This window comes from Andrographis paniculata, unplaced genomic scaffold, assembly GCF_009805555.1.
Source record: "Andrographis paniculata isolate CXL003 unplaced genomic scaffold, ASM980555v1 Contig1END, whole genome shotgun sequence".
Taxonomy (NCBI): Eukaryota; Viridiplantae; Streptophyta; class Magnoliopsida; order Lamiales; family Acanthaceae; genus Andrographis; species Andrographis paniculata.
The window spans coordinates 161-23,188 of record NW_026137480.1 but is presented as its reverse complement, the minus strand read 5'-3'; the positions used below and the strand labels follow the sequence as shown (position 1 = coordinate 23,188).

Below are 23,028 nucleotides of genomic sequence, written 5' to 3'. Positions count from 1 at the left end.
TTAGTAAAGTAAAGCTTTGGCTCCCTAAAGAGTAAAGAAATGGATAAAAAAAGGGGGGGGACTTCTGCAACGGGCTATGCCACCCAAACCAACTGAGGGAAGTCGCATCCGTCCCCATTGCAAGCACCTACAATGTCATGATCACATTGGTTTACCCTTGTTTTTTTGGTAGTTTAACGGACGGTCGCCCCTCCAACAAGAAAAGGTATAAATATGGAAACTTCTCTGCCATTTGGATCGGAGAATTTATGGAGGAAATCGGGTTTGAAATTCCCAGAAACCGCACGATTATATAGCCAAAGGGAATAGGCCGCGCCTAAAATCATCCCAAGCGCTGCTAATGTCGCTACTAAGCTATTTCTTTGGAAAGCTCCTACTAAGATGAGAAATTCCCCGATAAAACTGCTAGTACCAGGTGAACTCATATTGGCCAAAGTGGAAGAGAAGAAAATGGTAGGGAGATTCGGCATGGTGCTCACTGAACCTCCGTAATATCTAACAAGTCGAGTCTTATGTCGGTCATATAGAACACCAACACATAGAAAAAGGGCTGAAGAAACCAGTCCATGACTTGACATCGGTAGAATGCTACCTCCAATTCCCTGTATGTTCGATAGAGCCAAAGATTCCCCCCCACGGATCTCCGTACGCCGATTACCCCCCGAACCGTACAAGATAGTTACCACCTATCATACGGCTTTCTAACTTCACTTCTTTTTTCTGGTCGTTCCGCTCTGTCGATCGATGGTAGTATAAGAGATCTGTAACCCCCCACAATTATTTACATAAAGGTTCCTGCTTCCTACCCATAGTTAGCATGTATCTCCCCGGGTCATACTTGAGTATCACATCGTAGACCCCCACCCCAACTCTATCTTCCAACTCAGTGAATCGGAACATAGTGCATAGGTACTCTTCGATGCAGCGGGGACGAGACGACGTGACATACTACGATCACGTACAGAAGTGCTGCCCTTCGTCTCGGCAATATGGAACCTCTCAACAGCGTACGTTCTGCGGCGTGGTGGCAGGACCGCTAGGTCCGTGGCTCCGGGTGTAGATAGGGTGAAATCTGCAGAGGTCATGCAAATAAATAGGCCCCTTCCCTTCTCTTTTGGATGAATGGGGTGCTTTAGAAGGCGCTTGTAGATCTACGGTCCCTCGGAGCGAAGGGTTAGGCAGGTAGTATGGGCCCTCTGACTTCCAGCTATGTGCTGTGCGGCTACCGCGAAGCGAATTCAGGGAAGCTCGAAGAGCTTACGCTTACTCTCAGCCTCTTTGATTGGTAGGCGGGCGGGCTAAGCCCCCTACTTTAGATTCCATTCATAAGGCTAATTGGATCTTGTCGTGACGCTTTGGTTAGGCCGACTACTATTACTATTACTATTACTATTACTATTACTATTACTATTACTATTACTATTACTATTACTATTACTATTACTATTACTATTACTATTACTATTACTATTACTATTACTATAGGCTAGCTACTTCTAGCTTCTATAGTGGCCCTTCCACTTTGGCGTAGTTTTCGTTTGTATTGGTACTGAATGAACATATCAAACAAAGGCGATCATATCATGCAACTATGTATAGAGAGACTATGTATAGAGAGATGGAATAGATGTTCATGGATAGACAAACATTCCATGGATTCAACGTTTTTGGGCTGAAAAAGCTCGTCGATCCAAATGAATCATTCTTCTGGTCTCTCTTCACTCTCCGCCCCGAAACTGACCCACGGCACAGCGCCCATTCGCTTCTTAGCGGGAAGGCAACGAAGTGAAGTTCATCAGACCGCAGCGGAGTGGAGCAGCCGCGACACGACCTTACCTTAGCTGGATCTCGCTGGTGCCACCTAAACGTACGGTAGGCGGCGGATGTGTGACGTTTGGAGTTGTCGTTCGTGCACCTGTCCCCAATGGAAGAATGAGTGATATTTTCCCCTGCATATCATGGCCTTACCACTCGGTCCCCGATGGCCAGCGGGGGATTCGGTATAGCAGCTCACGTTCGTTTGCGCTGCGCGTTCCCGCAGGACTGGACACATCTTAGCTGTAGGAAGTATGGTTCCGAAAGTGACTTCGGTTCGCTAGTTCAGGCTCAACTCCTCGCTTTACGTTAGCGGACCTACAGGTCGGGCCGGGGCTCTGCGCTCTTTCTTTCTGTGTGGGACGATACCGGGGAGAGAAGGGAATGCGTCGAGGCGGCGAACAAGACAAGGTAATTTTGGCTTTTCCCTCCATGAGATGAGCCCAGTGCATTGGACCGATGGATAAGAGAACTGAGCTGGCCTAAAAAGCGCTTGGGCGCTCTATGTACGATGTAGACGTAATCAGATACATATCGATTTCTTTCTTTTCTGATGGATCATGAAAAGAGAATTGTCTCATCAATAGATAGAAATAGGGTTCCAAACCTTATTCTTGATAGATTCCCTCTCTATCTCTAGAGATCTATCAGAACAGATAAGGCTATCTATCAATCGATTTGAAAATAGCACGTTCATATTGCTTTTCGTTCATTTCCGCCGCGAAAAGATAGCCGCCAAAAGAGCGGGCGAAGCAGCTAGAAGCACTCGCTTCACGCCCTTGAATTCTTATTCACGGATGAATTGGGAAAGCCAAGAGAAAGATTCGATATTCGATTCTTACTTTCGTAGAGCCGGTCCTGCTGTTGCCTGCGCGTAGGGCCGCCCTCCACTCCCGTCCCGGGGCGCGTTGGGGCTTTTGTTTTTGGAACAGACGGCTTTGCTGACGCCTCGAATCAAGCTTTTATTGCGACATGCTATGTTTTCTCCCCCATTGCTAGTAGGTTGATGGGTCGCACGCCCGGCACACATGTTTTGGCCTTGTGTGTCCATAACTCAAAATAGGTGACCTAACGGCCGCCGCCCGACTAAACATACCAATAGTCACCAGATTCATATGAGCTACTGAGGAGTAAGCTATGATCTTCTTAAGATCGATCTGTCTTAAAGTGGTCGAGGAAGTATATATTATAGCAATCGCGCTTGGAGTATAAATGAAAGGAGTGGAACAAAGTGTCGCTTCGGGAAACATGGGTATTGAAAATCTTAAAAACCCGTAGGTTCCCAATTTTAAAGGAATTCCTGCCAAGATGACGGATCCTGCCGTAGGTGCCTCTACATGAGCTTCGGGTAACCAAATATGAACTGGTACCATAGGCACTTTGACGGCGAAAGAGGCGAAAGAAGCAATCCATAGAAAGATTTGGCGCCGCTCACTAAATTCTGTGGTTAATGAAATTTGTAAATCGGTGGTTCCTGTTTGGAGAAGAATCAACAGAATAGCTAATAGCATAAAAACAGATCCAAGTAAAGTATAAAGGAAAAACTGATATGCTGCCTTGATCTTTCTTTGTCTCGAACCCCATACCCCTATAATAATGGTAGAGTAAGGGGTGGCCCAAAAGCTCTATTGACCGGTGGTGGTTGGTCGAAGCTCCAGTAGGTAGCCACTCCCTTCTCAGAGAACCGTACGTGAGACTTCCGCCTCATACGGCTCCGTCCCGAGCTTCCGTCGTCGGCCTTGGCATTAGACCACTATCTATGCACGTATTTTCCGCCTGGACTCTCGCATCTTTTGCTTCTCGGGTGGTGGCGAACAATGGTGCTTGCGTTGCAGTAGATGCCCGCCCGAAAGAACCGCTCACTAGCTAGCCGGACTAGTGGGGCCCTATTTTCCGACATACTGAAAACCATGCCTTTCGAACCGAACGCAACGCCCGTCTTCCAAATCAAAAGCAAAAAGTGCTCGTTGGGAAGAAAGATTCCGTGCGGCCTGTAGAGCACATGTAAGGCCTTCTAGTATAGATAAGGTTGCTCACGCAGCGGATCTCTCTCGTACTATAGATAGAGAGGTGTGAAAGGAATAGCCAACTGTTATGGCTGCCCCTCGACTTACGGCCTTTACGCTACGACTACTGTGATGTGAGCGGTTCCAATTGGTTTGATCTTTCCCAATCATTCTGGACGGAACTTGTACGGAGGTGCATGCATAAAGGTTTGGAACTCTTTTCTTATCTGAATCTTAAGGACAGGACCCTACCCTATTCTCGAACCCTCTGCCGAGCTCTACCCTGCCCGCATTTCCTTTTGAAGGGGCCAAAAAAATGTCTCCACCTGCTGCCAACATCTGCTTTCTTCGGAATTCTACTGAACGGGTCGATCCTCCCCTCCCCCGTTTGTTTTAGCAACAACTCCTAAGGTCTCCTCACCAAGAGCTCGCCGGCGACGACAGAGGAAGCAACCCGCCTGCTGTGGCGGGGCGGCTTTTTTCTTTCACAATAAGACCTGGACGATTATCCCTACCCTCGGCAGCTTACGAGTTTACGTCCATCCCCGGTCGGGTACAGTTTCCTTTCGATTTCTCCCTTGTAGCCGTTACCCGAATTCGCGCAAGTGTGTCCACACCCCCCATTTAGAGGAATCCATTCTCGCGAACAAACACAACCCCTACACACACCTAGGAGCACCCCTTCCTGCATATCCATACAAGACCCGAGTAGGCGGGTCGAGGTCCTACGAGGTACCCACTACTCTACGTACCCTCCCAAAAGGAAAAAGATGTGTCTGTCAGGTTCGGTTCTTCTTAGTTGGGTTGGGCGGGTTCGACCAGAAATGCTATGCTTACACACAAGACTACCCCTCTTCCCGAAAGCTTCGCGGGGACTACTTTACGACGACGGACGACCGCCCGTAGGGGGTTTACTGCACAAGGCCCCTGCAGAGGAAAAGCTTTATCCCAGCGAATAGAGGATGCTCAGCTCCGCACAACATAGGGATTGGCACACTTTCGGGAAGAACATAGAATAGTAGAGGATCCAGCATGCAGAACACGGCGATCATTAGAAATTCACGAATTAGAGATGCTGTAATATACTCTTTCCCATAACTTCTCATACCAGACCAACCCACTAAAATGCAAATAGGGATCAGAAATGTGGTCAATATCACGCAGAATAAAGAGATACCGTCTATACCCAAATCCAAATTGATGTTTTCATAAGGAAGCCATCGAAGGCTTTCCACAAATTGAGATTTGGCCGTAGAAGGATCGAATTGTATCCGAAGAACAGGGGGATACAAAAAAGTAATAAGAGAGGCGCACAGACCAATCAATCGTATCGGTCGTATTCTTGAATTTGGAATGAAAAGAGGAGTAATGCTTCCTAGCACGGGAGAAAGAATAAGACCACTTAGATCAAAATACCATTGTTCTAACATAGAGTAGAATCGAACATTGAAGAAATGAATTGACAACAGTCAAAAGATGGGCGCCTAATTCCAATACAATAGGGGTCTATCAGTGCAAGTCAGCTGAACACCGTGATTGATGAGTGGGTAGGTGGGTTAGGTGCACCTCTCGCCCAGTGGGAAGTAATGAGGCTAGTCTCCCCCTCCCCCCCTGAATGAAAAAGTATTGGGGCCCCCTTCCCGCGTATGCGCTTTTATTTTCTTTATTTTGAATTTCCAATAGAGAATCTTTCTAACTCAAAAAATATCTCTGGCAAAATGCAATTCGTCGAGTTCAATCCAAGGTGCACCTTGCCTTTTTTCAGGTAGCTTTCTTACGCCTATTCAGCTAGTGGGGCATTGGTCATAGCCGAAATTCGTCGAAGGGATAAAAAGAAGAGAAAGAAAGGAATGCCAAGACATAGAACAATGGGAGTTGAGTTGAATTCAATCCAAATAAATAAGAGAACAAAGAAAGCACTCAAAAATGAAAGTTAGATCAAGAAGTGTCAGTAAGAACTAGCACGTCACTTCTTCCCCCCTTTCTACTTTTCCTCTCTCCTTTTGTCCTGTAACCCGGGCTTTTCATTCTGTTTTATAGAGACCCGAGGAGGAAATTATTGACATCCAAATTCATGTATAAAGGTGAGGATGGATGGAATTCAGCTTTTCTTATGTTATGAAGCTCGGGTGGGGAATATTGACTCTTCCTAATGCGCTATGGGTGAAGGTGTTACGTAGTAAATACATTCGAGATTGGGTTGGTCTTCCTCAACCCGTGGCCAAAGGAATTTTCAAGGTGTGGGATTCTATTCTTAAATCTTAAAGGGATTCAGTGGGTAATTGGCAATGGGCGGATTCCAAATTTATTGAAGGATTCATGGTGGATGAGGAATAAAAAACCTTGATAAAGCTATAGCTGCAGTTCCTCAAGAGGACTTGTCAAGATGCATGGCTTCTTTTTTTTGATGAGAATGGGTGTTGGAAGTGGGATAAATTTCAGCATCTCTTACCAGCGGCATCGTGTCTTAAAAAAGCGGGCATTAAGCCGCCGAATCAAAGAGGTAATGGTGATCGAAGGGGACCATCAAAGAATGGAACATTCTCTAGTTGCACAGCTTATGAGCTCATTGAAGGGGAAAATTGGGACCAACGTAGCAGGGAGTGGGAGATTGTTTGGAAATGGCAAGGGCCTCGCTTAAAAGCTCCTTTGGCTTGTGTTGCATAATAGCATAATAGATAACAAATAACAAATGAGCAGCGGAAACGAAGGCATATGAAAGATGTTAGCACCTGTCCAAGATGCAAGAAAGCTGAGACTACTATAATGCATGCTCTTAGGGATTGTGAGACCATTAAACCTATATATGGCTGCGCACGGTGAAAAAGCCCCGCCTAAAGCTACAAAGCCTAAGAAAAAACGAAGAGGTAGGCCTAAAAGAAGAATATGGAGCCAGAGGGAATGGAAGCTGCTTCCACCTCAGATAATCCTCCGGACTCCTGTTTGCCATTTAGTCTCTCTATTTCCTGTCGCCGTTCGATGCTTTCGTCACCAAAATCCCTATGTACATCTTCTAGCACTTCCCCGGCCTTTTTTACTCAATTACAGCCATCTCAGGTAGTCGTTTTTCGTATGTGCAAATTCTCTTTAATAAACTCCTTAGATCTCTGGGTCAGGTCAGACTCCGATAGTTTCTATTCCTTTATTATTAGTTCGGAAAGAGCTTCTGGGTCAGCAGAAGACCCCGTTGTATATAAAATCATTGTTCGAAAAGCAGAGAATAGATTAGACTAGCGGATCGCTTTCTTTAGGTTGAGTTGACAGCTTCGCTAGAGATTCTTTTTTTAGGGCTGCTAGAATGCGGTTTGTGGTTTATGTCACCTTACACCAATCAAAGGAAAGGAGGTGAAACGTTTGAAAAAGATGCCTTTTCGGCTTCGCGGGATGAGTCTTTTTAACCAGTCCGCCCTGTAAAAAGCAGTTGAACCTCGTAGCCTATATATTCATAGAGGAATGAATTTCTTGAAAGGCTTTCCCCTCCCTCCTAAGGAGGGGCCATTCAGGGGATACTTCTGCTCATGAATAGAATCTTCTACTTCAAGAGAATCCACAGCAATCGATGAACTGAGCCTTATGATTATTGCTTCTTGGAAGGTTGATAGCTATGTCTTGAGTACGTGGTTCTGTGAGTCAAATAGGATCTTTGAAATCTACTTTTTTGTGACCGCTAGTGGTAGACTGCCTTTACTGACTAGCCTCGCCGCTAACTCTTGCTAACTTCTTGCTGGAGGGCCTCTTGCTTTCCGTCTTGAGTTGGCTTTCCTACCTGAACTACCAAAGCGAGAACTAAGGCAGGTCTTGCTTACACTAAGAGTAGGAGCAGACCCCCCTTTCGATCTATCTCTAATTGCTAGAAAGAAGAAGCATTATTGATAGAAGAAAAAAAGCCTCTAATGCTAAGATCTCTAACTCTACTATTGCTATCAATAGAGGAAACGTAGCAGTTCCACTATTCCAATACTGAATTCAGAGTTGAGCTCCTTCCTTCCATTGACTTTATCGTCTTCTAATGCCAAGCCTCAGCCAGTTCTGGTACTACGGATATTGCTAGTTGAGAGCCTATAAGAATAAGAGAGCCCTCCCGTCTTACTAGTAGCTTTAGTCCTCGCCGCAAAGCATCTCTTTTGGATTCAAGAGAGCATGCCTTTATGATTTATGAATAGACCTAGGAAAGAGATAAGCCAATTCTCCAAAGCGGAAGAGTACGTGTCATTGGTGACGGCAAGGACACCAATCTATGGCAATCTGCTTGGCTCAATGGTTATCCCCCGCGTGACCAACCAGCCAGGATCACTCCTTCGCGACCTCTTACTCCCATCTCATCCCATTGATTAGCTTAGGAACGAGAAGATAAGCTTTCACTAGTGAGGGGTGCTAAGACCCAAAGGAAATCCGGAAAAAAGAGTGGCGCTTTGACTAAACTCGTGGACACGATAGTTCGCTCCGTCCCTTTCGAGAGAAATCTCTATTGCTGGAAGGTTGTCTAGATCTTTCTTTTCAAAGTTCTGTTAGGTTCTTAGTAGCAATCGTCGACCTTTTCTTCTTTTACTTCACATAGCTTTTCGTCTCTTTGATAGCTGGAAGTTCGGAAAAAGTATGAAAAGCTGGAGGACTTTGTACCATCCATTCCGGTGTGGTTGGATTCTGTTCAACAGCCCAAGGACTTTCCGCACATCTTTTGTTCTTTCCACTGCTTGAAGTGATTGTTACGACCACGAAGAAACGACAAATCCCAACTACGGATATATAAGAGCCAAAACTGCTAAGGGCATTCCATCCAGCGTAAGCATCTGGATAATCTGGAATGCGACGTGGCATACCCGAAAGCCCTAAGAAATGCATAGGAAAGAAGGTCAGATTAACCCCGAAAAAAGTGATCCAAAAATGGATTTGACCTAAAGTTTCAGGGTATGTCCGACCAAAGATTTTACCTACCCAATAGTGAAATCCTGCAAATAAAGCAAAAACGGCTCCCATAGAAAGTACATAATGGAAATGTGCAACCACATAATAAGTATCATGTAGAGCAATGTCTAGCCCAGAATTTGCCAGAACGATTCCCGTGAGTCCTCCTATGGTGAACAAAAAGATGAACCCTACAGCAAATAACATGGGTGTTTTGTATTGTATCGAACCCCCCACATGGTAGCGATCCAACTAAAGATTTTGATTCCAGTGGGGACAGCTATGATCATGGTAGCTGCGGTGAAGTAGGCGCGGGTATCAACGTCTAAGCCCACAGTAAACATATGATGAGCCCAAACAAGAAATCCAAGGACGCCTATACTGATCATGGCATAAACCATGCCTAGATACCCGAAAACCGGTTTTCCCGAAAAAGTCGAAACAATATGACTTATGATACCGAATCCGGGCAGAATTAGGATGTAAACTTCAGGGTGCTTCTCTCTTCGTATAATAGAAGCGGATGAATAGAAGAAAGGTGGACTATATCATCAACTTATGTAATTCCATTTGTCTAGGAAAGCTAGCCATGCTTTATGGTGAATACTGTCAGGTTTAAATGCTTTGAGATCGTAAAGACTGTAATATTCCTCAATAAGGAAGAATCGTCGTGATTTATGACTTCGGAAAGTACTTGATTTAAAGTAATCTAGCATCATGATAACATCTTTTCGACTTTGTACAGACCAGTTATAGTAACCATTTTGACTACTAGAAAAGTGGATATTTCCTCCAAATACTACCTTAGTTGACTCTACATCTTGTAGAAGTTTATTAGTTACTCGAATACTTAGTTGAGGTAGTCGATTCTTCATAGCGATACTAATGGTACCATCAGCATCAAAGAATCCTGCAAACCAATTTGATTGAGCATCTAGTGTAATAGGTAGAATTACAGGGATATCCAGTACTTGACAGACACGATGTAGTTGAAGTAGTCGTGCTGAATGTTGAATATGACCATTAATACAATTCATTAGTTTAATCATACCAAGTTGATTATGTAGTCGATAACGAGTTGCTTTAGCACCTGATCGCATTTTAATACTTCCATCAAGCATATGTTGGATATATCGTAGTAGTCGTAGATCTTCAAGTCCCATAGTAATTTCAAGAGAAGTATATCCTTGTTTACTAACTTGAATACTTCCATCACCATCGATAATTCCAGCTAGCCACTCACAGAAGGATTTAGGATAAGTTGTTGCGCATGTAGTCTCTGAGGTTCCTACTAGACTGCTTTTATGTCGTTGGTTACCTGCTGATTGTGTCTTAGATACTCCATTTTGACTAGATCGGGGTTTTACTAGAAAACCACTTATGAACATAGTAGGAGTCCCATTAAGCAGACAGTCCCAGCATACAGCGCAATGCGTATTCAGATTTGAATCTGAAAAGGGCCATTTCAAACCGAAGAACCGAAAGAGATGCTGGTATAATATTGGGTCTCCCCCTCCAGCAGGATCAAAAAAGGTTGTATTAAAGTTTCGATCAGTTAATAACATGGTAATTGCCCCTGCCAGTACCGGAAGTGATAATAAAAGTGGGAATGCTGTCACTAGAACGGACCAAACAAATAGGGGTGATCTATGCATAGTCATTCCAGGTCCACGCATGTTGGAGATAGTTGTTATAAAATTGATAGAACCTAAAATGGATGAAACACCAGATAGATGAAGACTAGAAATTGCTAAATCAACTGCTCCTCCAGAATGGCTGGTAATACCACTTAAGGGCGGATAGACCGTCCACCCAGTTCCGCTACCCACTTCTACTAAGGCTGAGCTTAATAGGAGCAAGAGACTTGGTGGCAACAACCAGAATGAAATATTATTTAATCGTGGAAATGCCATGTCAGGCGCACCTATCAGAATCGGAACAGACCAATTACCAGATCCACCTATCATCGCCGGCATAACCATAAAAAAGATCATTAAAAAGGCGTGAGCCGTTATTAAAACATTATAAAGTTGATGATTCCCACCAAGAATTTGATCGCCGGGTCGTGCTAATTCCATACGAATCAGTACTGAAAAGCATGTGCCCATCACTCCAGCAATGGCACCGAAGATGAAATATAGAGTCCCTATATCTTTGTGGTTAGTGGAGAACAGCCATCGGACCGGATTTGTCATAAAATGGAGATTCTTTCCTTTCCTTCCTTATCAGAGAGGGGCCATTTAAAGTTATGGCTTATGAAGCGGGGCTTATTTATTGAAAAAGGGTCCGTGAGGGGGTTTTGGGGAAGGTCCGGAAAGCCCAACCTTTATTGATGGGACATTTGGATCCTCTTTTCCTCTCACCCGGACCCGGTTCTGGTTCAGGAAAGGGTCAACGCAAGGATCTTACTTCGAAGCAATCTCTGGAGTTTTCCCTTATCCGAACGGGTCTTGCAAGAAAAGAAAATTGAATATTGAGCGGAAAATATACGCTATTGGGATGGGATGGCTCCTACTAGCTCCCCCCCCTAAGAACCGCACGTGCGAGTTCCCCCGCATACGGCTCAAGTGGCGGAGGCCTTTCCTTCGCGCTTGGTAAGCGCTTCGCTGTAGCCAAGCTTCGACCGCGACTGCTCTAAGCTTTTGGCCGCCTTATTCCGTCACCCGAGATCCAAGTCAGCACCGGCAAAGATCTCTTGATTCCTCGCGGCCGGGCTTTCTAGTGGAAAAGGAATCAAAACCTCTTGCCTATCTCACCCCCTTTCCCCTTTGAAGTTTAAGGTAAGCTTCCCCTCCTTCCTCTCCCCTCGGTCGAGCCCCTAAACTCCCGAGGGTTAGGTTCAAGGGATCGGTCGAGCGGCTTTCGCCCCTGACTTCTTTCTTCAACCAAGGGTGAGCCTTCGCTTTTTGGATCGTCTTCTGCCCAATGCGGTATCCCCGTTTTTTGGTTCCCATTGGGTTTACCTTGTTCACAGGTCGACCCCATGGCAGCAAGAAAAGGCGATCTTGTGCTATACTCCGGTGATCTCTTTCCTACCGAGGCACGCAAACTCCCATCGTGGCCCAGATCACATTCCGTGAATCGAAAGGGGAAGCCTACTCATCTATCAGCTCCTCTCGTAGATCGGTGCGGTTTTACGAAGCGTCTAAGCACAGTTCACTCACGTTGATCAATCAAGAGGTTTGCCGCCACTCCTTAAGGTTACTTCTATCATACACTTCTTGCATTCTTTCCCACGCTTCATACCCCCTCTTTCTTCTTAAGGTAAGGTAAAGGGCCAGGCATGGTGGGAGGAAGTCGGCAATCTTTTTGGCTTGACCAAGAAGTCTTATGTCCTCCGAGTCGCACGGCGTTTTAACCGAAAGAACTTCTTGCGCAATTCATGCCTTTCGGTTTTTATGACAAAAAATTGGTTCTTGATTTTCATTTCAAATTGTTCTCTGGACTTTTTATCAATATGAGGTGATCGTAACACAGTATATAAGACTCGTGATTCAGGCAATCCAATCCGCCTTGTGTAAGGCGGAAGCCCCCAAAAATGGTTTTCAAAAAATGGGTGATCAAAAGATTTCATTACTATGCCTATCTTGGTGGTCGTTACTTTCGGTGATCTTTCTTTTTGGCTGACTCCTCTTCTTCTTCTATTGATCAGAAGCATCCAGCAGCGCCACGCCGGTTTTGAATGAGATTCTAAGGGCTAAGGCCCGGGGGCATAGTTGATCAAATCGAGAAAGTTCCCAAGATCCTCAAAGAACCAACTAGTGGCTCCCCTTAAAATAACATCATAATAGGTATCTTGGAGATGTCCTGGGATTTGAAGAGCGTCGTTTCCCATAACAGTGCGAATAAGATCGGCCATGTTCCACTCCGGCGGGATTTGTCTATTCGACAATAGAACCAACTCTTCGCATTTCTTTTCTATTTCAGCAAATATTTTTCGAATTCAGGTGGAGCGCTTTCGACCTCGGATGCAACCAACACATCTTGGGCACTCTTGTTAGCCATCAACTCCCACAACTTCTTGCGTATATCAGATGGAAGTTCCACTAGACGTTCACTGGAAGGGTGAAGACCAGGGTGGTCCTGAAAAATCCCTTCCCAAGAAGAAATTTATGCGAAAGTCTATCAATAGACATCAAACTCTTATGACTCACACTATCAATAGACATAGATGAACTTTTCTTTTCCATGATCAATTATTTTTTCTATTCCCTCCATACAGCTTAACGAAGCTATATATATAGAGTATAGATAGAGTCTAGTTCAGAACGAAAAGAGAGTTCTTTCTATTTTCCTTGGTTTTAGACTTTGATCTAGGGGATCTAGGGGATCTAGGGGATCTAGGGGATCTAGGGGATCTAGGGGGAAGAATGAGAATTTACGGAACACAAACCCAACCTCGGATGCTATTTCAACACAAGATCGTGGACACTCTTGCTTGAGAACAGCGCTTGATCACGCCTAAAAGTCTCATTCTTCTCTTACGAGATTTCCAGTTTCCTGAAAAGATCGCTCCTAAAAGAAACCGCTCTCAACTAGAAGATACCGCCAAAGCAAAGGAAGAAGGAATGAATGTCCGAACAAGACCCTAAAAGCCGCTCCTGCGACCCAGGAGTGAATTCTTCTCCTAAGCGCAGGTCTAGCTCCCCATGGAGCTCATTCCTGTTCTCATCCATCCCGCTTTGTGTTGGTAAATATTTAGTACGTGGAAGTCTTTCCCTCGTTCATGGGAGATGTAGCATAGATAGAAAGAGAGCATTCGGTAGGGCTCGATTCAGACTTGCTCAGGTCACACTCTCTTTGTCTGTTGCTGCTAAGATTTGACTCCTTTTTATGGAACCCGGGGCCGTAACTGAGGAGAATGCTACTCTAGCTCTCCTTACTAGATCAAATAAGGCACCTACGAACCGCTAAAGAGAGTTTGTCTTTCCTTTAAGCGGGACTTTTTTTTCTCTCGTCTCGGCTTCTTCAACGACTCTTTCCGAAAGTCCTATGTTGTAAGGAATGGAAAAATCGCTAAAGCCAGCTATTTGGAAAGCAAGATGGTTTCGAATACAGACCGGATTAATGCTCTTGAAGAGCGGCTTAAGCCATTAGGTGTAGGCGCTTTCCAGAGGCGGAATCTTCTAGTTCTTCCTATTTGACCCGAAACCGATCGATCTATCCCTAACTATGGATCGAGCTGGGGTAGGCAAAAGCTTAATTAATGTCAATCAGAGAGATGAAAGAAAGCAAAGGATTCGAGGCTTTTATCTTCTATATAGTATCTAGAAAGGGAACGGCTGCTTTTATGAGTTTCCCTCTCCGGTGGTGATCTCACTTTCGAAAGAGAGTTTCTTAGCGGCAGTCTACATTAGGCTCCGATAGCGATTTAAGCAGTAGTTAGGAATATCACTCAACGAAATTCTACCATCTATCTGTCCTCTGGGGCTGCTTTTATTAGCTCATATATAAAGGATCCGTCTAGTTCCGTATTCACTGCCAAAGTCTAGGGAGCAAAGAATAGAGAATAATGAGACCAATACAATTAGCCGGTCGCCCAAAGGTAAATGGAGGAAGGGAAGAATTAGTAGACTACTATAGGATTTCAAGCAGAGATAGGGGATCATTTAAAGTATCCGAAAGAGGTATTTACTGAATAAGCAAGTTCTCCGACAAAATGAATCTACGAACTGGAAGAGTCTTATTCATTCTCGGTCTCAGACTAGCAGCTATTAAATCGGTAGGACTCCGCTTGCAAAGTTTCTTTCCAAAAGGTGCCTCTACAAAGGATGCCTTCCTTCGTACAATTATTGCAAGCCCGAGGACGATTCTTCAAAGGCTTAGGCCACGAAGTTGTAAAGAGAACGGTTCGTGACTAGCTAGAGCTCGCATTATGAAATATCAAAATCAAGGCCTGCCTATTACTTTCTTGCCTACGTTCGAGGTTCGAGTTCTTGGCCCTTCCTTTGCATAGGCTAAAGAAGGAGCTAGCGCTCACTCCCTTAGAGCTTACCTTCTGCTGCCCTAGGGAAAATGCCCGGAAGCCTGCATTCATAGCTTCAGGGGAGAGGCAAGGTTTTGATTCATCTTCCGTCTTCAAAGAATACATAGCTTTAGTTTCACCAGTGGTAGCATAAAGATAGGTTTTTATTCCTTGGCTTAAGAGCAAGGGACTAGCAATAGAATTCAGAAGAGGTAAGGCGCTATGTAATTGCCCTCGCGGTGCTTAGACCTCTCCTTGCTCGGTCCTTTGATCATGCGTCTGAGATCCGGTAACTGTTATGAATGTGGAGGAGTGGGGCATTTTGCCGGGTTGGGAAAGCAAATACTGATTTTCCATTCGTACTCGTTCACTTTCAAAGGCGCCAGCCGTTGACTAGCCAACCAGAAAAGAAAGACATAACTAAAGAAGCCAAAGCGACGTACCTACCGAATTCCACGACTTCGCCAGCCAAGCATTATGTTCCAACTCCCACTCGAACTGGAAGAGGAGCCGCAAAACACAATACCATATAGTCAGAAAGGTCAACAGAATAAGGAACGAATAGAAAAAGTGACGGAACCTAGGTATCACGTTGCTCAGAGCAGTTCAGGGAGTAATTCAAAGGATAAAGAGAAAAGGGTAACGACCGAAGCCCCTTTAGAGATAGGGCGAGTCTTTCTAAGGAAACGATGGAGAAAGCCCAGACTTCATAAAAGGCGGTAGGTCTTATCTTAAGAAAGGACTAAGAAAGCAAGGCTCGTCAGTGAAAGCAGAAGACGAAGAAGACTCTCGGATGGCACTTGCTTTCCCAACTGTAACGGGATCTTATTCTTTTGAAAAGTTACCACCTCTTCTTCACTTCACATAAAACCATTCGTTCAGAGTCGACAACTGTAGCCCCTCCCCAATGCTCTTATTCCTACTTGCGGATTCTCTCCATCTAGGAAAGAAAGCCAACACAACATACAACATGTTGGCCCTTTCTTTCGGGCGATGATTCGATTCTTCAACGCTTGGCCATTCGATGTTGGTTCTTTCGATCGAGAAAGAGAACTCTTATTCATCCGGAAGTGACTGAACTAGCCTTTGGGCTTAAAAAAGTGCTGTCACACCGTCCCTCTTTGTATTTGTCGGCCTTACTAGCGCTACTGCTAATGTCGGCGTAAGGAGTGTGCTAGCACTATCAGTAGTAAAGACGAATGTTGAGATGAAGTCTACGTAACGACTCTTTACCCTCGATTCTTAGCATCTCAAAGAGACGATCTTCTGGCAAAGAGTTCAACATCTGAAACTCTATCTCTTGAAATGAATGCTATCTTGCTAAACCCTTCCTTGCCTTATGCCATTTACCTTCTCAATCACAGTAAAGCGCGGTTTCATGCTCGCAAAGAGACCCGGCATTCATCTAAGCCTGAATTTCTGTAGGATTCTCTCGGCTACTTCCAACGTGGGTAGTGGGAGACCTGAACAACCTACTCCCTCCTTCTCGGATAGAGATGCTGGCCGACTCGCTTGGCTCGCCTATCTGAATCTCTCGAGCGACTTCCAACGCTTTCGCCTCTTGGGCGATTTGCTATCGGTGTCGCAGCTCTTCTTCTCTTCTATCTTTCTTTGAGATTCGGCTAAAGGGTGTGAGGGAATTGCTATCTGGGTGGAGTGTAATAGCCCCAAAGGGTCATGGGGAAGAAAACAAGAGGCCAAAGGCTTCTTGGCTAAGGAATTTAGAAAGACTAGCGCAGTAAAAGATACTCAGCACTCGCACTTCTATTTCTTCTCTTACGTCATTTGAGATTTGAGTTCTTGCAGTAGCCACTGCGGCTTTGGACGACTTTAGAGATCCTGATGAAGTAATATTGATCCAGCCTTAGCAAGCAGAAAAGCTTCATGGCCTGGAGGTGGACGACATATGAGAAAGTGGTCTCGAAGGTGCTAGTCTTCAATACGTTGCACCAGGTTGAGTATGAAGGATTCAATATGATCTCTTTTCAGTGTGGCCGCTATGGACATCGTCAAGAGGATTGCCCCTATGTTAGATGTTAGAGAGGTGGTTGAGAAGAAGGAAATGATGGAAGCAAGCACGGAAGCCTTTCCGGTACAAGTTGTATCGCAGAACAGGGGCGATACGAGTTGGCCTCAGGAGACAAACCTCTCAACGAATTGTGCTCGCTAGCCTACTCGCGCTCCTTGGCCGGGTTCCTTATCGGATTGTGCCATCGCTGCCCTAGTGAATTCTTAGAGGACGCTAGAGGTTAAAGTCAATGCTTGAACCTGGGCTTTCCTCATTAGTGCTCGCTTTGTAGGCTCATCTAAGTTTAGAGGTTGATAGCGTGCCTTTTATCGCGACTTTTGCCCCACAGATGTGTAAACACAGACGGGTTGGTCTCACCTCGCCTTATTTAGCACTTTTCTCACTTCCTCGGTAGGCGCTACCAGCAACTCTACAGCCTAAGGTGAAAGAACCCCTTTTAAAGCGGATATTACTTTGTTCCAACATCGTCTAATGCCTTTAGCTCCCCTTTCTTCTCGGCAAAAGCTTTTTCTGTTGCCGCTCTTCTCTCTTTTAAAGCAAAGAAAGAAGTGACTTGTTCAGCTCTTCTTGTTTACGACTCTACTGCTATTGATTAATCCGCTGGGATTTCCATGCTTGACTTGCTTTAAAAGCCTTTCTAGGCTAACTCTTCACTAAGTCCCAACAAGGGCAAGCGAAGGTTCGAGCTCGACCACCGGGACTAGGTCAGACTAGCAGTTAGTTGAGTCAGCTACCCTTTTCGGGACTAGCATTTCTGCTACGCAGCTTAGGTTTGTCAATGACATTCTTGCTGCTTAGCTCACTTTCAGTGACCCGGGAATGAGTGCCCCTTTCAGCGCGGAGGCACATCCGGAACAGGTTGAGAGATAAGCTTTTATCGGTGTAAAGGTCTGCAAACAAGAGTTGGACAGCTTGACCCGCATTGCTTTATTGACTATACTATAGAGGCTCGAGTAAGAGAGGAGAGAAGTTCCCTGTATGCTTCACACATGAAGTCTGTCTTCTCCCTCTTCTCCCTTACGTGATAGGGCTCTAAAAAGCCAAGTGCTTTCTTTACCGGCACACAAACTATATATCACGACCCAACCTTGTGAACAAACTCGACTTCTTTTCTTTTATGAGGATTAGAGAATATCGGTTCTTGGCCCAAGGGTATTCCTAATTGCGGAGATGACCTATATGATGTGGAGGGGATATGATTGGAAGCTTTTCCAAGAGACAAGGAGACATACGGAATACCAGACAATGAGATGTACCGGGGCTACAAAAGGAAGAATAGAGCATATTAGGATATGGATCGGGTTTCCCCACTACTGAATCTTAAGGTTTTTGCTTGGCCTAAAATGTTGTTATGTGCATTTTTCCCTTTTTCCGTTGGTGTCATCCTCACTCGTAAATGATTGGTGTCAGAATTCTCATTTTTCACACTGATTTCCTATTTTCTTTTCTTTTTTGAATTTCATTATCCGTGTAAGAATTAGGAATTCCTTTTCCAACTCGTCCCATAATGGGCGTTATGGCAAAAAAGCAAAAGAAAAGAAAAGGAGAAATTTGTCCAATAGTAACAAATGGTGCCTCCACAGGTTGACACCCGATCCAACCTAGTAGTAAGCGATCCGCCAAAAGTAACCAAAATATTCCTTGGTGAATCGGGCGAAAACTTGAACTACGTACATACATTTTTTAAAAAACGGTAAAGCCAACAGACATATAAAAACTGGTGCTATTGCGGCTACACCCCCCGATTTGTCAGGTATACTACGAAGAATGGCATGGATCGGTAGGAAATACCATTCCGGCACAATATGAGGCGGGGTGGACATCGGATTAGCAGGTATATAATTGTCGGGATGCCCCAAAACATTAGGAGCATAAAAAATCCAAATGGAAAAAAAGATAGCAAAAGCTACCCAACCTACTAGATCCTTTACATAAAAATAAGGGTAAAAAGCTATTTTATCCATCTCAGAATGTACACCCAATGGATTATTTGATCCATATTGATGCAATGCGGCCAGATGAAGAAGACTGGCGCCTACTAAAATAAAGGGGAGTAAATGATGAAGACTAAAAAAACGATTTAAGGTGGCATTGTCCACGGAGAACCCACCCCAAAGCCAGGTTACTATGGTATCTCCTACTACAGGTATGGCGCTAGCTAAGCTTGTAATTACTGTAGCTCCCCAAAAACTCATCTGACCCCAAGGTAGTACATATCCTATAAAAGCTGTCACAATCATTAATAGGAAGATTACAACTCCGAGACACCGAACAAATTCCCTAGGACTGCTATAACTCGCATGATATAGACCACGAAAAATATGAAGGTGAACCACAATGAAAAACATACTTGCCCCATTAGCATGCATATAACGGAGCAACCAGCCCCCCGAAACATCTCTCATAATGTGTTCTACGCTGTTGAAAGCTAGATCCACATGAGGTGTGTAATGCATAGCTAAAAAAACGCCAGTCACTATCTGAATGACTAAACAAATACCAGCTAACGAACCGAACCCCCACCAATAACTAAGATTGCTCGGGGTTGGATAATCTATCAAATGCTGATTAAGTGTGGAGGATATAGGTTGTTTAAGAAGAGAGAATCGTTGGTTCCTTAGAGTCATTTCTTTTTTTCTCGTGACCACTCTTGCTTTTTGGCATTCTGGGGCCCTACTATATAGAAAGAGAAATTGTCCGTACCCTTTCTTCCACCTCCGAAGGGGTATAGAGCGAAAGAAGCGTCGAAGGGGTCGGGTCATCCTGGTTTAACAGAAGAGCATTTTTTTGAGCTAGATTTAGAGGAATTTGGTTCAGACTAAGAAGGTTGATTCGGTAAGTCCACCTTGGGCTATCCTTTTTGCGATTACTTGCTGGAAATTGTGGATTTGGAGGAACCGACGTACCTACCTTCCAAGGGCGGAGTTTCCAACCGAGACTTGCTAGCAGGTGGCTACGCGAGTTTGCTATGTTTGAAGATGACGCTTGGAGCAAGTTTAGGAGCTTGCAATATCCTGGTAGAAACTATCATTGGCGCCTAGTTAGGTGGTATCCGGGTTTTCTCAAAATTCATGTTGATGGGAGTGCGGGTTATCTTGCTGCAGGAGGGGTTCTACGTGATAGTATTGGTCAATGGATTTACGGGTTTACAGCTAATGTTGGTTTTGGCACCATCCTTACGCTGTGTTAGTTCCGGCATGCCGGGCTCTTATGCCGTATTTTCAGGAGTGTATTGTCCATCAACATTTTCGGGAATCTAATCAGGTTGCAGATGGTCTAGCCCATAGCCCATATGGGACATGATATTCCGTTTGGTATGCAAGAGTTTACATCACCGCCATCGGAAGTTTACTATAGATTGCTTTTTGATTATGTTGGTGGCTCTGTAGGCCGTAGAGTGGTTACTTTTGATTGATTGTATTGGGTTTGAACCCCCCTTGGAAGCAAAAAAAAGAAACCAATTTGACCAGTACTGGTGTCTTGCTAGTGAACTTACAGAGCGAGCTGTAAAGGGGACTTTCTTGACTTGGCAAAAGCAAGCGTCTGATCAGATCTATCAAGAGATAGTGGTTCGGCCAAACCTCTTTTTCCTAAGCAAGGACGGAGCTGCTGTCGAGTGCTTTGATCGAGCTGCCAAGGTCCATCATGTTGCTAGGTATAAGCCAGTTAATAAAGACGAGTCGGAAGGGCTAAATAGTGCTTTGGGGTACGTAAACTAGGACAGATCACATGGTTTTTTGTACTGGTCCGCTTTGAGCTGTCGAGTAAGGATTGCTCTATCTCAACATTCTATCTCAACATAAAGGGGCTTTGGAACCCAAGCTTACCTTATTATGTTATGTTGAAAAGGGGAAGGTTTGAGAAAGGGTAGTAGGTTTAGGTCTCTGCTCGGCCTTGAAGATTATTCTTTCCTCCTCGGTGAAAGAGGGCTTCGGTGTGCGGGAGAAAGAATTCGAAAAGGAGATTTCATAGAACTCACCCAACCTTTTCTATCTATCTTTAGTAAGGTATGGCGCTAGATAAGCTTGTATTTGCTGTTGCTCCCCCAAACTCCACTAAACCCCAAGGTAGTCATATCTATAAAACTGTCACAATCATTAATGGGAACAACCTCCGCACTCCGGCGCTTCAATGAACAAGAGTTCTCCGCCTTACTCTATTTAGAATCGCATCGAGGGAGACATTCGTAACAAATATGTTAGGTGAACCACAATGAAAAACATACTTTGCCCCATTAGCATGCATATAACGGAGCAACCAGCCCCCCGAAACATCTCTCATAATGTGTTCTACGCTGTTGAAAGCTAGATCCACATGAGGTGTGTAATGCATAGCTAAAAAACGCCAGTCACTATCTGAATGACTAAACAAATACCAGCTAACGAACCGAACCCCCACCAATAACTAAGATTGCTCGGGGTTGGATATCTATCAAATGCTGATTAAGTGTGGAGGATATAGGTTGTTTAAGAAGAGAGAATCGTTGGTTCCTTAGAGTCATTTCTTTTTTTCTCGTGACCACTCTTGCTTTTGGCATTCTGGGCCCTACTATATAGAAAGAGAAATTGTCCGTACCCTTTCTTCCACCTCCGAAGGGGTATATAGCGAAAGAAGCGTCGAAGGGGTCGGGTCATCCTGGTTTAACAGAAGAGCATTTTTTTGAGCTAGATTTAGAGGAATTTGGTTCAGACTAAGAAGGTTGATTCGGTAAGTCCACCTTGGCTATCCTTTTTTGCGATTACTTGCTGGAAATTGTGGATTTGGAGGACCGACGTACCTACCTACCTTCCAAGGGCGGAGTTTCCAACCGAGACTTGCTAGCAGGTGGCTACGCGAGTTTGCTATGTTTGAAGATGACGCTTGGAGCAAGTTTAGGAGCTTGCATATCCTGGTAGAAACTATCATTGGCGCCTAGTTAGGTGGTATCCGGGTTTTCTCAAAATTCATGTTGATGGGAGTGCGGGTTATCTTGCTGCAGGAGGGGTTCTACGTGATAGTATTGGTCAATGGATTTACGGGTTTACAGCTAATGTTGGTTTTGGCACCATCCTTACGCTGTGTTAGTTCCGGCATGCCGGGCTCTTATGCCGTATTTTCAGGAGTGTATTGTCCATCAACATTTTCGGGAATCTAATCAGGTTGCAGATGGTCTAGCCCATAGCCCATATGGGACATGATATTCCGTTTGGTATGCAAGAGTTTACATCACCGCCATCGGAAGTTTACTATAGATTGCTTTTTGATTATGTTGGTGGCTCTGTAGGCCGTAGAGTGGTTACTTTTGATTGATTGTATTGGGTTTGAACCCCCCTTGGAAGCAAAAAAAGAAACCATTTGACCAGTACTGGTGTCTTGCTAGTGAACTTACAGAGCGAGCTGTAAAGGGGACTTTCTTGACTTGGCAAAAGCAAGCGTCTGATCAGATCTATCAAGAGATAGTGGTTCGGCCAAAACCTCTTTTTCCTAAGCAAGGACGAGCTGCTGCTGTCGAGTGCTTTGATCGAGCTGCCAAGGTCCATCATGTTGCTAGGTATAAGCCAGTTAATAAAGACGAGTCGGAAGGGCTAAATAGTGCTTTGGGGGTACGTAAACTAGGACAGATCACATGGTTTTTTTGTACTGGTCCGCTTTGAGCTGTCGAGTAAGGATTGCTCTATCTCAACATTCTATCTCTCACATAAAGGGGCTTTGGAACCCAAGCTTACCTTATTATGTTATGTTGAAAAGGGGAAGGTTTGAGAAAGGGTAGTAGGTTTAGGTCTCTGCTCGCCTTGGAAGATTATTCTTTCCTCCTCGGTGAAAGAGGGCTTCGGTGTGCGGGAGAAAGAATTCGAAAAGGAGATAATTTCATAAGTCACTCTCTCCACCTTTTCTATCTATCTTTAGAAGTAGGGCGAGAGAGTCAATATGATATTTGTATTTTGCGTTGGTTTTTCCACGGAAACGTTGCACTTTTTTCTTTCTCATTCGGAAGGCTCAGTCCCACACTCTGACTTCAATGATGGGAACAACCTCCGCACTCCGGCGCTTCAATGAACAAGAGTTCTCCGCCTTACTCTATTAGAATAGTGGTCGATACCTCGGGAGGGAGTTACATTCGTAACAACATGTTATGTTCACGCGGTGATATTCTTCTCTTTCCAAGAGTACTACCCGAGCGCTCGTTATTATTTATTTAAACTAAAGCTGGGGAGCATATTTGACAGGAGATAGACACAGGCTATCGAGAGGTCCCCCACTTCGATTCCCGACCTGTTAGCATCTCCCGATCCGAGATCAGGGGATTACGTAGTTAGGTCTTTTCGGTC

At 44.7% G+C, this 23,028-nt stretch overlaps 2 protein-coding genes and 2 pseudogenes across 2 annotated transcripts; all 4 read right to left on the bottom strand.

Annotated features, from left to right (window-relative positions):
• Positions 1-1,077: 1,077 nt before the first annotated feature.
• On the bottom strand, positions 1,078-4,445 carry LOC127244591 (NADH-ubiquinone oxidoreductase chain 4-like; annotated as a pseudogene).
• LOC127244586 (NADH-ubiquinone oxidoreductase chain 4-like) lies at positions 1,078-7,247 on the bottom strand. Its single transcript, XM_051265153.1, has one exon. It carries the CDS (start codon positions 5,249-5,251, stop codon positions 4,733-4,735), a length of 519 nt encoding a protein of 172 aa, XP_051121110.1. The 5' UTR covers positions 5,252-7,247; the 3' UTR covers positions 1,078-4,732.
• Positions 7,248-7,817: 570 nt separating this feature from the next.
• On the bottom strand, positions 7,818-10,022 carry LOC127244588 (cytochrome c oxidase subunit 1-like; annotated as a pseudogene).
• LOC127244590 (cytochrome c oxidase subunit 1-like) lies at positions 10,018-12,043 on the bottom strand. The gene is made up of 2 exons (XM_051265157.1): positions 10,094-12,043; positions 10,018-10,044 (listed from the first exon to the last, which is right to left on the bottom strand). The coding sequence occupies exons 1-2, from the start codon at positions 10,919-10,921 to the stop codon at positions 10,018-10,020; spliced, it is 855 nt and encodes a 284-aa protein (XP_051121114.1). The 5' UTR covers positions 10,922-12,043.
• Positions 12,044-23,028: the final 10,985 nt, after the last annotated feature.